The sequence below is a fragment of the Alosa pseudoharengus genome, unplaced genomic scaffold, assembly GCF_046254945.1.
Source record: "Alosa pseudoharengus isolate Yale_2024_CS ecotype anadromous, Long Island Sound unplaced genomic scaffold, YU_APseudo_1.1 YU_APseudo_1.1_scf_16, whole genome shotgun sequence".
NCBI classification, from domain to species: domain Eukaryota; kingdom Metazoa; phylum Chordata; class Actinopteri; order Clupeiformes; family Clupeidae; genus Alosa; species Alosa pseudoharengus.
The window spans coordinates 36,525,203-36,539,427 of record NW_027468630.1 but is presented as its reverse complement, the minus strand read 5'-3'; the positions used below and the strand labels follow the sequence as shown (position 1 = coordinate 36,539,427).

At 44.2% G+C, this 14,225-nt stretch overlaps 1 protein-coding gene across 1 annotated transcript in view; it reads left to right on the top strand.

Moving 5' to 3' along the window:
• The window catches only part of shank2a (SH3 and multiple ankyrin repeat domains 2a), a 105,944-nt gene that overhangs the window by 14,190 nt on the left and 77,529 nt on the right, over positions 1-14,225 (top strand). The window contains exon 7 of the mRNA XM_076287921.1: positions 866-982. Coding sequence (XP_076144036.1) covers positions 866-982 — 117 coding nt within the window. The remainder of the gene's footprint in view (positions 1-865; positions 983-14,225) is intronic.

The following is a 14,225-nucleotide window of genomic DNA, read 5'->3' as shown; positions in this document are numbered from 1 at the left end:
ACATTTATCAACTGAGGAGCAAGTTGATTGTGATGGTTTGACATTTAAAATATATGTCAGATTTTCAGCTGTATTCCGGTAATGCCTACTGTCCTCTTGTGGTCAAATTAGGATATAACAGGCCATACAGAGGCAGGGGGTATATGTATTGTTTGTATTGCACAATCCACTCAGCAAATTCTCAGTTCAGTATACAGTATATTCAGTCATCTATAGTAATTAAAGCTACATATCATAATTGCTGTTTAATTGAATCTTGGCATGTAAACAACATTCATCTACACTGAGACAGACAGAATTAATTGCATGCATACTGTATAACATGCCTTTGAATGTCACACAATTTTATTTGGTGTTGTCATGCTACGGTCTCTTTATTTGATTAAAAAAAGGCTCTAAACAATTTCCGCATATGTATTTGTTACACATTTGAAAGTCAAGTCAACCTTATTTATATACAGTAGCATGTTTACACAAAAGAATTGATCTTAAGTGCTTCAATATGGTAGATTTCATGAAAAGAGGGTAATGTCTTCAGTTCAACATAAAGTGGATTTGAATGCGGAAATCAAGCGGGCAATAGTGAGTTTATGGTGCACTGTATGTTATATTTTATAATGCATTATCCGATGATGCTAAATGATACCACATATTGAGGGCACTGTAGATGTTAGCCTCATGCCTTCCTATTGTACAGATTCATGCTCTGACTATGTTCTGCTTGTATGCATCTATTTTTCAACATCAAAATAGTCAATTTAAGGATGTTTATACCTATTTTTAGTCAGTGAAAAGATTTTTACGCATATGTGTTTGTTGTGTGCGTGTGTGTGTGTGTGTGTGTGTGTGTGTATGATGTCTGTAGGCTTGTCGACACGGACATGTTCAACACCTGGAGCATCTGTTGTTTTATGGAGCGGACATGAGCGCTCAGAACGCCTCAGGAAACACAGCTCTACACATCTGTGCTCTCTACAACCAGGTGAGTGGGAGCAGCGCATGGGACTGACTGGCACCCGGCTGGCTTGTGGATGGGGAGAGATGGAATGGAGGGATGGAGTGAAAAAGAGAGAGAGAGAGAGAGAGAGAGAGAGAGAGTGTGTGTGTTTAGGTGTGTACAGATGTGTGTGGGTGTGTATGTGCCCACCCATGTGTATTGTGTTTTGGAACTGGACTCTACTTGAAATGGCTCAATAGCCACGTTTACATGGACACTTCTATTCCAGAATTTTAATCGGAATGAAAGACGTGGTGTAGCCTAGTCCACTCCTATTCTGAATGAACAACCATGTATATTGTAATTCGGATTGCCTGCTGTGTCATCTCTTGATTGTCTTCTCAAGGAAAAGTAGGCAACAACGGCTTTTCCAATCAAAGATTGTAAAGCGCTTGAGAGCACCTGATCGGAATAGAACGTACCTCATGTAAACAGACGGCACACATTTTTCAATCGGAATAGTTTAGTCGGAATGACTGTTCATGTAAACGTGGCTAATGCTAAAATACAGGAACAGGGAACTGAGCTGCCGGTTTGGTCATTCCTAGAGGTTTCCTTATGACTTTGCTCCTTGTTAAAGGAAAATTCCGGTTTTTAGCACTTTAAGGCCCTTTTTCTGGTTTGTTTTGGATGAACTAGAATGGTGGACACCGAAATTTTGACGATTGGTCCTGTCTCGACTTTTCTGACTCGTTTTGAATCGCCTTTGACTGCTCAGGGTGGCTGCCAACAGGCATACTGCAGTAGGCTACTCAAACATGTCCTAAAACAACCCTTAACGTTCGTTTTCAAAACTGTGCAACTCACCGAGTGGTTAGTGGTGTAGCTTAGCGAAATACAGTTTCTGTCGTGTTTTATTTGGCATTTTGTAAAATCCCATTGATTTCTGTTGGAAGACTCATTGCACGTTGATATTACTGCGCCACTGTCTATGCTTCAGGTTCAAATATTGAGCGGAAGTTTATACACGGTTGTGAGGTGTCTGAATAAATAGTTCCACAATAGGCCTAGCAAATAAGACGGCTGGAAATCATACATTGCGCCGATATATTTGCTTTTAGTAGTCAACGAACTCCACTAACCACTCGGTGAGTTGCACAGTTTTGAAAACGAACGTTAAGGGTTGTTTTAGGACATGTTTGAGTAGCCTACTACAGTATGCCTGTTGGCAGCCACCCTGAGCAGTCAAAGGCGATTAAAAACGAGTCAGAAAAGTCGAGACAGGACCAATCGTCAAAATTTCGGTATCCACTCTAGTTCATCCAAAACAAACCAGAAAAGGGCCTTAAAGTTTCCTGACGAGTTAGACCCACATTAAAATGTAGGGTCTGGGCACTCGCAGTGCTCAGTCCGAGGGGCGGGATAATCGGTTGTCTTTCAAATTTCCTCTGCACGCAATAGGACAGCGCTATGAGTCCCATGGTTTCCCACCAGCGGAGCTAGTTGGCTAGTTCAAACTTTTGCCAACTTACTGTAATAAAAGCTTAACTCGTGTCACACTGTTCGCCAACAGCAACATTATCTTATTTGTTTTCAAGTAGCAGGGATTTCAAGCCAAACCGTTGCAACTCTGCCATCAATCATTATGTTAAGCCTGCCTAACAACTCTATACACGATTTGATTGGCCTGATAGAAGTTTAATTTTTCGAGCTCACAAGCCAACGGAGAGTTGCTAGACTAGCCCTGGCAGCAAATGTAATTTGCTGCCGCTAGGGTGCGTCTAGATTTCTAGGCTAGCCTTAAAGTGCTAAAAACCGGAATTTTCCTTTAAGGTTGCACAGACTGAAATGGCAAAAGCCCCCACAGCTGTTTTATGTATGTTATGTTAGATTAGCTCACACTTCTCTCTATCTATCTATCTATCTCTATTTCTATAGCACCCTCTGTTTGTCATATGTGTGCATTTCCCATTGCAGTTGTCAGATATCTGGATGTGTGTGATGTTAAAATAGGTCTTTTTGATTGTCTATGTGTTTGCACACGGTGCAGTCTATGTGGGTGTGTTGTCAGTGGGTGGCAGTGTTTTAATGAGCTTGTGTCAGATTAACTTTGCTCCTGTGGCTCTCATCCTACCCTCATTCCTGGCACTCTAGTCTCCCTGATGTTTGTGTGTGTGTGTGTGTGTGTGTGCGTGTGTCTTTAGTTGTTTGGGTTGCACAGACCTATTTAATCTTTTAAAGAGATAGCTCTGTTAGAAAAGTGTCACCCACAGCAAGAGAGACGCAGCCTGAGCAGCCCAACGCTGTCTCTGTCCTGACACATAGATTTACTTTTTGGCTCCGCCTGTCTGAGTCTTGGAGAGCTGTGGACACAGACCTGTCGAGACGGAGGCGGTCCACTGCCATCAGCTGTGCGGTGCATGTAGTGGCCACTGTAGCATGGCGCTGTGTGTGTCCAGCTGATTAAGCCCCATCTGCCAGCGCTAGCTCCCCACCAGCCGGGCAGGCGCAGTAGCCACAGCAGCACCGCACACAGGTAACAGTGTCATGGCAATAGTGCAGGCCTGATGGGCCCCACACACAGGCTCTTTGGAGGGTCCACACGCTGAAGGTCATTTAGATTCAGTTAGAGGCTCCCTGGAATGGGCTAATGCTGCTGCTGTTGTGCTGCCAGTGGCAGCGGCCGTAGGAGGGTGTTAATAACCTCTCCATTATCCATTCCGGCGAAGCAGTGCCGCACTCTAACCTCCATCTGGAAACAATTATCATGGAATGGGAAGTCCTCTCAGCTGGTATTGATGGAGTTAAATTGGTTGTCCAGTGCTTGTCCAGCGTGTCCCCATAGACAGCACACACACAGCGCCTGCCCCCTGCGGCTCCCAGCCCTGGCCTCTCTCTGGCTACACCGCTCTGTTATGGGATTTCTCTGCACACGTGGGTCTTCAGAAGTAAAAGCCATCTAATAGCCGTGGTTTCAAATGAGTCTCTGGTTGCTTTACCAAGAACGGCTTTGTTTGTCACCGTGTATTGATGTAATAGTCTGGAGCAGATGGTTCCAATTCATGCGCACTACACCACTACTCCAGACTGTTCTATGAAAGCCAGCAAGTGCTCATTCTGAATATGTGCACTAAAGTCTACTTGCTCTACATTCCATGCCATTGGCATCATGTGGGTTTGGTTTTGTGCCCAAAGTAATCAACTCATGGGTCACACAGCACCTCAGTTGTTCTTGTTAACGTTCTTGTTTGTTTTCTGCTGGATAATACAAATGAACAGCACACTTGTTCTTATTCTCATCTCAATTAGCAGTGCTTTTGGCATGGGTTTGACGAGGATGGAAAATATTGCGTTTGCCAGTGGTGTGTGCTGCAGTGTGTGCTGAGACATGAGTGGGATGGCAGGTCTATTCCTTCTCCACTCCGACTCTTTCTCAGCGTCTCACACTCTCACCTTTCTCTGGAGTTAAGCAGCTCTCTTCCTTCCTCATTTGCATAATGGCTCTCAGAAAGGAAGTGCACATCCACCGTGAGATGTATGCAGTGTTCGAATTATACCGTGAGCTTCGGGGGGGTACGGCTATTTCGACTGGTGACGTCACTCACCATTTTATATAGGCTTACACATGATTTTACACTTGTGGTTCACAGTCAATTTTCCTTCGAAATATAGGTCATATGACCGTGGCTGGCTGGTCGACAAGTTAAAAGAAACTACTGTAATCATACTAGCAAGCACACCTTGCACGTTATGGGAAGGGTTGAATTTGGGTAAACACTGTTTCAAGGTGTGCCCCGTGCGTAAAATTGCGCACCACAGTCAAAAAATATTTTTTGGTATAGCAGAGCAATGCAAACATGGACATGCATAGACCAATAGCACGGACATGGCAAACATACTACTTACAGTTTTTCTCGATCGTTTTGATACCTGTGTCAACTCTGAAATCACGCTCTCAAAACAGTTAACACCCGTGTCTGAACAAAAGCACTCTGGACAAAATTACACATTTTGCTTGCAAAAGGCTGTTACTCTCTCAAAACACTTAAAACATGCAGCAAAAGCAAATCTTCCCTTCAAACACTACAACTTGTTGCCAATTAAAAAACACTCTTTAATCAATCATTACACACTGGACAACAAAATGCAAAATCTAGTTCTCAAAATGAGCATTTTTGCTATGTCTGTTCCATTGCTTTCTCATTTTTCTGGTATCAGAAAAAAACTGTGAAAAGACAAAATGCACTGAATAAAAAAATAATTTATTAATTCCTCCCAAGATGTAACTGCCATTGACATGTAAGACATACAGTAAATACCTAGCAAGATACAGTAAATTTCATTGAACTACAACTTGGTCATTTTTCATCGAAATAGACCTACAGTAAACACCTTTTATACTGTTTTCTCCACCAAATAGGCAATACAGTACTTTGTCTAAATGTGCATTAGATGATACTTGCCTAAATATAGCAACACAGAACAGACATCTCTTATGTATAATGAATGATTGCTGATTGAAGAATTGTGCAAAGGAGTTTCACACAGGTGTATCAGAGATTCAGACATATGCAAGGAATATATACCACCTGTGAAAAGATGTTTTCCTTTTGTTTAGCATGGGAAAACCAATAGAGTTTGGGGCTTTTGAATGACACCTGTGTTAACTGTTTTGCAAAAGGGTGTGAGAAATGTGTGAACCCAATGAAAATGTGTGAACACATTCGCAAGAGATGACTTCTGCTGTGCAAAGAAAGTAGTCATGAAGACCAATTGGGTTCTAGTTTTCTTAAGCAGGTAAAAGCAATTGAGAAAAACTGTAAATAATTTAAGACCCAGAATTGTTTACAGATGGGCCACAGAAAGTCTCCCGTTTAATAGCCAAGTTCACCTAGCCTAATACAATGGGTTCATTTGATTAGTTTTTCTTGGATAGCCAAGCCTACCAAACATCAAGCAAATAAAAAAATGACTTGTTCACGGTTGGAAAACAAATATTATCACGTTGTTTAGCCTAGGCATTTCATATAATGTAGCCTAGTGGATTGTGCGCCTGGTGTTCTATCACAAAACGCTTGTGCAGCAATACGCTTTTAAGAAAGGCTGATCTCTAATAATGACAACGAGGAAAGACATTTCAGGTCCAATTGATTATTATATGTTCACGTAGCGTTTCAAACAAACTGCAGGTAACGTTGCAATTATGGGTGTATGGGCATTTGCTTAAAAAAAGTTGAGAACCATCTACATGCGAAATTCCCTGAATATTAGTGCAGATTCCCTCTTGTTAAGACATTAAGAATGAAATTGCACAAAATTATAAATCGCCTCATTAAACCTCTCCCCGTGTCAGTATATCTACAGTATGGAACTCCTTATATGGCGTGTGATTGTAGCTAAGCAGCAGCGATGTAGTCCATGGGCCAGATGAGATGTCGGTACCACTCAAGGTGGCAAAGGTTGCTTATACTTTTTGAAAAGATACATGTCTGTAGTTTGCATTTTTGTATGATAACCCTTCTGGAGTCACAGCTAAATTAGTGTGATCAGCTGTTAAAGTTACCCTCCCCCATTGAAAAAACACATTTTTGACGCAGGTGCCTATCTTGCTATTGGCCTTTGTTAAAGACATATTTGTATATTTGATTTTATTATGTTTGGTATCATTTTAAAGAGGACAACCAGGGCTTTTATTCAAGTCCTTTTGTGAACACTTTGGACAAATACAGCCGACCCTGGAGCTCTTCAAACTCTTAATCACACAAATTTTCCTGCCATTTCCGCCTAAATCATCTTTTTTCTTTTAATCCTGTGGCATCGGGGAGCATCAGAGATACAAAATACAAACACTGCAATACTGGCATGACTCTAAGCATTCAGAACATGTATGATTTACCCATATTATCTCATTCTGAGGTGGTGATTTTCAGCTTTATATCAGGCATGGCGTTTTTTCGAAGAAAGATAGTTTTGCCAACCTCTGAGGTTTCCTTTGCTATTGGACTCTGACTTTAATTTATACTCAACCATTTTCTGGGCTTTGTGATTTTGTAGTTAATTTCGCTATTGCTGGTCCTGTCAGTACTGTCTGACCACTTCTATTTGATCTGAGCTTCAGACAGTGACAAATGTATGCTTGTTTGTGTGAGGCCAAAACAAGTGCTTGAACATAATTTCTTGTCCATGAAGGAGTTGAGACCAGACCAGGGTCAAACCGGAAACCAAATCTGATCGGGCCAATGGGGGGCTATCAGAATCACTTCGTGCCTGCCTCTCCTCACTCTCTTCAACATCGCTGGGATCAATGTCTTCGGGGGGAAAGCATACAGCAAGGCCTTCGGCCATTCGTGTGCCAGAGCATCCACTCCCAGCAGAGCATCGCTCTCGTTCAGGGAAAACCCCTTCACACAGTGTATCGTGTCGCGCGAGGCAAAGAGATCGACACGAGCTTTCCCAAAGCGCTGCCACACCCCCTCCACCACCTGTGGGTGAAGACGCCACTCCCAATGTGATAGGGTAGCCTGGTCCTACCATACTCTTGTACATATTTCATAATGTACAGAGAGTCTGGCCACTTCCCATTGCTAAGCATTAACTTCCTTGAATGCGGGTATTCTGTTGAAGTTCAAAACTATTGGATCTGCCCAGAGCCACTCTGGATCTGCCATAACCAATCGCTAACATTTGGTCGTAACGTATGTCATGCTCAAACTAGCCCACAACCTCAACATCATCGTTCTCAGCTACTCCCTCTGTTTGCTGATTGGACCTGCAAAATTTTGGCCGGAGAAAACCTGTGAATATACCGCAGACCCAGACGTCTTACTGAATGGAAATGAAAATTGAGCGGAAGTATGTAGGAGGGCGGAGCCAGGCTAGTGATTGGGGGCCCCTCGTGAGCATATCTGCCGCCCTGTTCTGTTCCCCCGGAACATGAACTGCGCGGACTGAGAGGTGACACCTCGCCCATAACAGCAACCTTTTTGCCAGACCGCATAGCTGAGGGGAGCGAATGCCGCCTTGGCGATTGATATAGGCTACTGTCGCTGTATTGTCTGACCTCATCAATACATCACGCCCTGCGATAAGCCGGCGAAAATGCTTGAGTGCTAGATGCACCGTTAAAAGTTCCAGCGCATTAATGTGAGGCCGCTGCAGCTGCTCTCTCCATGTCCCTCGGACCGCTCGCCCCTTGCACACCGCTCCCCAACCTAGGAGGGAGGCATCCGCCCTGCTGCGGGAAACTATTCCTCTGATCTTGGCTGCTGCTGCTGCGGGTGCTGCCTGCGCCTCTCTGTCTCTGCCGATGTACCGCCATCGGAGCTAGTGGGGAGGCGGGATGGGTGATCGCCTCCCGCCAGGGCAGGAATGTCTTGTCTATTCTGCGGTATCTCAAAATGCTCCGGAGGCGGACTGGGAGGGGGGCCTTTGGCTTCCATCTCCTCAAGCAAGCGAGCCCGGAAGAAGACAGTCTTCGGCACCAGCCTCTCGCAGTGCGAGCAGAATTGTGGGACCGCCAACTCTGTCCGGGCATTAATTATACCCAGACAGTTTATGCAAATGCAATGTGGGTCCAGGGCGGGGATGAACTGCCCACACCCCTGGACACACCACTTCATTTGGGCGGCCTCGGACATACTTGCTTTTTTATTTTATTATTATTATTTTTACTTTTTATTTTTGATTTATTATTTTCAGAGAAAATGTTTATTCTGTTTTCCATTAGTTGTTTCAGATCTTATTCTTCCGTTCTCAGACCAGTGGCAATAGACTTCCCTGAAGAATGAAAAAGGACTTTCAGACATAACCACCTAACAGATATGATGCTAACCTGCGGACCTTATACTGACCTATGTGTGAACGACATACACGCACATTACAGAATCTCTGTGTGGTTGTCGAGTGAGGACTGGGGGCTTGCAGAGTTCGCAAGAGGCGTTTTATGACGCAGAATATATGCGGCCGCTGTCACAGCTGTTGTTTTTGTTTACAAAATCTATGCATTATGTAGGCTAAAGAAGAAAAATCTATTGTGCGTAGGCTAATACTTGAAGTAGTCACGTAAGTGCGCATAGGCCTACTTGAAGCTGACCTACAGTATTTGTTTGTGTGCTTCAAATAAACACATTTATCTGTTTTCAACGTTATGTAGCAGAATTACTTGGCTATGGAACCCAAATCTGGTTTGCGCTGGAGAGAGCATGCATGAACTTGTAGGCTTTATGGTACCAGCCAATTCAGTAACTCAAGACTTCAAGGCCAACGTTTTTAAACAACAAACAAAATACTAACATAATGGTGAAGTGTTTTTTTCCTGGTTTATTTTTCCAAAATAATCTCCCCTGTCCCAATGGCAGGTGCACCTGCTAACAACAGTCCATCAAACGTGTGCCTGCATTTCGTTGAGTGGCAGCCTAAATGATAATCTGACATTCACATGCCTTTTGTGTGCTCCTGCAAACTAGTCAAATACTGTATGTGTCTATTGCATTTACGTAAGGTGCTTAGAATAAAGTTGGGTTTTCTTCTTTTCATTTTCTCTAGATAGGCATTATTCATTCTCAACAAATATCGGGCTCAGCAGTGAGGTCATGAGAAGGCTATCAATTAACAGAAAACCGACTGTGTTGGCTAACAATTTATTAAACTCTTATATTATACTGTAATACTGTTATTGTCATCAATGACGTTGTTGTACTACCTTTTCAGCGCCTTCTGCTTATGATGATTTGGTCTTTTGAATTCCTTTGGCCTTGCGATGCGGTTGTAGGCCTACATCAATGTGTCTCTTGCCGTTCCCTTCATGTATTCCATCACAACGCTGTCTGCCCTCATGTAGCTCCGTGATGTCTTCGTCTTTCCAGGTCGGAGATTTTCTGGACAGCATTATGCCACTCCATCATGGTCATGACCCTGGCATTTAAGTGCTCCCGCCACATGTACGCACGAAAGAAACGTCATTGACAGTGACAGGTCATCACGTGGTGTGAATCTTAACCGCATGTTCTCCGCTTCATTCAGACATAGCTCATTTACATAATGTGCGGAGGAAATACTAGGAGAGGAGCAGTAGAACAGTCGGCTAAGTTCGGACTTCCATATGACCGTTTATGTTCTTCAGATATACCGTTTAACAGCCGCAGAACCTCCGGTCTTACATGTATGTCTGAAAGCCCTTAAAGATTGTTTGCCATTGGCCTAATATATAGCCAAGCCGTTTCGCGCCAATAGAACCTATTAGAGGACTTCAGTGGTGATCATGTGATCGAGGAGTGTATTCCCATTGATTAATGCTGAGTTCACTAGTTCACAATGCTGAATTTGCATAAAGACATAAAAGCATAATACATAAAAGCATAATAGAAAAGCATGTTTGGCGAGGTCTCTGGCCATGGTCCTGAAGGGCTTCGCGGAATCGTGCCGGAGTCGACTGCGCAGGCAGGAGTCGGGCAGGATTCCGCCATACACCCCCTTATTCTTTAACTATGGAATACGGGAGGCGTAAGGGGAGGTGGTGGGTTGCGAGCGGAGTAACACCGATGCTGCAACTTCGGCAGGTAGACTGCGAATAAATAACCTGACTGATTGAAGAAGGAGGCGTGGCAAATTCCGTCACGCTCCTCCCGAACTTCCGTTTGTAAAACGCCATTTCACTAGTTCACATTCCTGAATTTGCATAAAGACATAAAAGCATAATACATAAAAGCATAATAGAAAAGCATGTTTGGCGAGGTCTCTGGCCATGGTCCTGAAGGGCTTCGCGGAATCGTGCCGGAGTCGACTGCGCAGGCAGGAGTCGGGCAGGATTCCGCCATACACCCCAAAAATTGCATTTGAAGATGAAGGACCCTATGGCAAGAACCACGCTGAGCAAATTCAATGGGAGTGCACGAGGTGCGCTTCCTCAGATCAGAGATTTGATCTGATATATGAGTGATAGGCGTCGGAGGACCACCGGCCGAGAGTTTTGAGGGCTTGATCGGACAGACCGTTATTTGCCGCAGTGGTGTCTGCACCAATCCTAAAGAATAAGTTGAGTAACGGTCTGCTGGGATTCCGACTTGCGTTAGAACAGCTTTGAGCTGCATTTGAAAACAGTAGCAAGTGACGGAGCGTCCGTCATCTGTATCAAATGGGGGATCTAATGGGGATGCGATAGAGGAACGACTTGAATTAAGACAGCCAGGGGCGCCTGTCGTCTATGGCAGATGGAGGTCTAAGATGATGCAAATGCCAATCTATGAGTTGACATGCAAAACAGCAAACTTGTTTGGCAAGATCCCTAACCAGGGTGAAGGAGTGCTTAGCGGATTGGTCAGACCACCAACCGCGGTGGTGGCTGTACCAATCCTGAAGTAATGGGAAGCTTGAGAGCTAACTTAACAGGCATGCACTTGCACACATACTGTAACATGCACTTAACATGACATGCAGGGCAATGAGCTAGCAGTTGCAGAGCTCGGGGTCAGTGCAGGGGAGTACAGCTTGCAGTTGCAGAGCTCGGGGTCAGTGCAGGGGAGTACAGCTTGCAGTTGCAGAGCTCGGGGTCAGTGCAGGGGAGTACAGCTTGCAGTAGCAGAGCTCGGGACCAGTGCAGTGGGAATAGAGGACTGATGTAGTTGCTGATGCTCATGGCATGTGATTCGAAGATTTGTGAGTGATTCATAAAGTTAACATTCCAAATTACGATCTACAATTCTGCTGTTTGGCAAGATCCCTAGCCAGGGTCATGGAGTGCTTTGCAGGGATCTTGCAGGAGTGTACTGCGCTGGCAGGAATCAAGCAGGATCCATGTCATGTTATCACCCCAAGATATGCAACCCAATTGAAAAGACCCTGGCTAGGACCGTGTAGGCTATAGATAAGGTGATATGAAAGGTATCTAAGGCGCCTAGAGTATTCTACTACTCGGGTAGACCGTTATTTGCCTGAATGAAACCTAAACGGTCTGTGCCAATACCAATATGCGTTGGTAGATATCCGAGTTGCCCTTAAAACCAATGAGGGTTACATGTGCAAAAAATTTCAAATATATGCTATAAGGGGATCTTAGACATTACATAGCATACACATGGTCTGAATATAAGGATAGTTACTGAAAGGTGATAAATGGGTGTTACAGGTTTCTACTTTGCTGTATTAAGTTTGTAGAGAACACTGAGCTACCTAGCAATATGGTAGCCAATCTAGAGAGTAAATATGAACCTGTAGCAAACACTTAATAGAGGCAGTTTGCATTCAAGAGCATGAGAAGAAATTTAGAGAATGAGAGCAAGCGGCAAGGCTGGAGTAGGTTAGGCATTGACACATAGATTAGTACTAGTGAAGAGCCTGAAGAGCCATCTTGAAGCGAAAACTGATTAATGGATGTTAAGAAACCCATGCTTGGCAGAGTCTATGGCTCAGCCAAATTGCTCTGGGGGGATCGTGCAGGAGTCACTGTGCAGGCAGGAGTCAGCAGGATCCATGTATACAGCCCAAAGATGAGGGCAACTAAGGCACCTTAAAAAATGAAGCAAAAGGGTTTGTAAAGAGCAAACATGAAGAGCGGAAAGAGAAGATTGACCTGGGTGTGATCTGGAAAACATTGTTAGAAGGATGCGGTGACCAGTGTTTCCCACAGAATTGAATTCCAATTGTGGTGGTTGGTTTGCAGAATTAACTTGAATGGAACAGTTTATCAAATTAGCACAGTGTGGTTATGATGCTAACCAGATTTAAGCACAATTTAATACAACCTGGAAAATCATTGTTTGGTGGTCAATGTTGATATTGTGGTAGGCCGCTACAAATAAGTCAATGTATGGGAAACACTGGGTGACCCCATGGGTGGTGGCACCAATCCAGGGAAAGAGGGGTGAGGGAGAACCAGGGACGCAGGTCGCGGTCGCTACAGGGGAGGGGGAGGAGGTTGCACAGCACCCTGGGTCTGCAAAGAGAAGAGGCTTGATTAGCTGGAATAGAGAAAAGAGAACGCAGTAGTGGAAGGCAAGGTAGAGGGCTGCACGCGGGCACCCATAACTTGCTGGGTTGACAAAGCATGTTGCATGGACAAAGGGAGAGATGCCGGAGGAACGGAGCTCCACACTACGGCGCAGGTGCTTGGCTGATTGGCTAGCAGGAGGGAAAGAAAAAAGGATTGAGCTCAACACTCTGACTGAGGACAAGTTTCAGGAGAAAATCAGGAAAGTGTTGGCCTTGATTTGAAATTGTTTAAGAATGTATGTTTCATTTTAGCCAACACCTATCAAGCAATTCAAAATGAGCAAATTACATTTAGCCACAAAGTACAATGGAGGCGATAGTAGTCTAGTAGTTGTAGGCTGTTGCTTACAACATGCTTTGATGATACAGGCCTAACACCCCAGGATAGTGCATATAATTACATAGAGTTGTGATAATTGAGTTTAAGTAATCCAGGGATATCAATAGCGCCAATTTAGCAATATGAGGTGCTATGGAAACCAGGATGTAATTAAAATACTGTAGCTAACAGCAAGAAAACTGGTGAGCAGCACATTATCAGAGAGGATTCCAAGGAACAGCAGAGCTACACGCTGGTGTAGGTGCTTCCATGGTCAGCTAGGAGTGTAACAGAGCAAAGCTACACGCTGGTGTACCTGTGCTCCCATGGTAAGCTAGGGAAGGCTTTAATATGCTGGCACTCAACACAGAGGAAGGCGAAAAACTCCCAAACACTTTAAAGGAGAAAAAATTCCTTCCTTGCCCTCTTAGCAATGAGCGACAGAGCAACAGCTCCTCTGTATCAGCTGCCTTACGGCCAAAGCCGGCATTGAGGTGGGGGTAAAAGCGGCAAAACTGACCTCAACTCCGCATCTCACACACACTGGGACTCCATATTTGTGCATGTCTGGATCAGAATGATACCAGATTGTTGCGGCACAGAATCTGGCCGAATGACAGTTCAGCTTGGTGTTCATTAAAGGTTAGCATCATGAACACCGCAGCGCAATGCGTTCAATACTAATGCATATTAAACTGTTCTTATCACAAATCAAATGCCGAGATAAGACTCTTTAAACAGGCAAAGTGGTAGCCGTCAGCAACATGTAGATGTATTAGCTGTAGAACGCAGCGGAGTTTGTTAGCTGTTCGTTATGTAGGTCTACTACTGATCTTTAATGAGATAGAAACTAGTCACAGCAAGTGAGACTTTAAAGTTATTATTGAAATAATGTAGCAAGAATTAGCCTACAAACTAAGCTAGAACCCACTGCATAGCCCACGGTGACACACACTGACTAGCAGGGGTAGGCTAGTCAGTAGC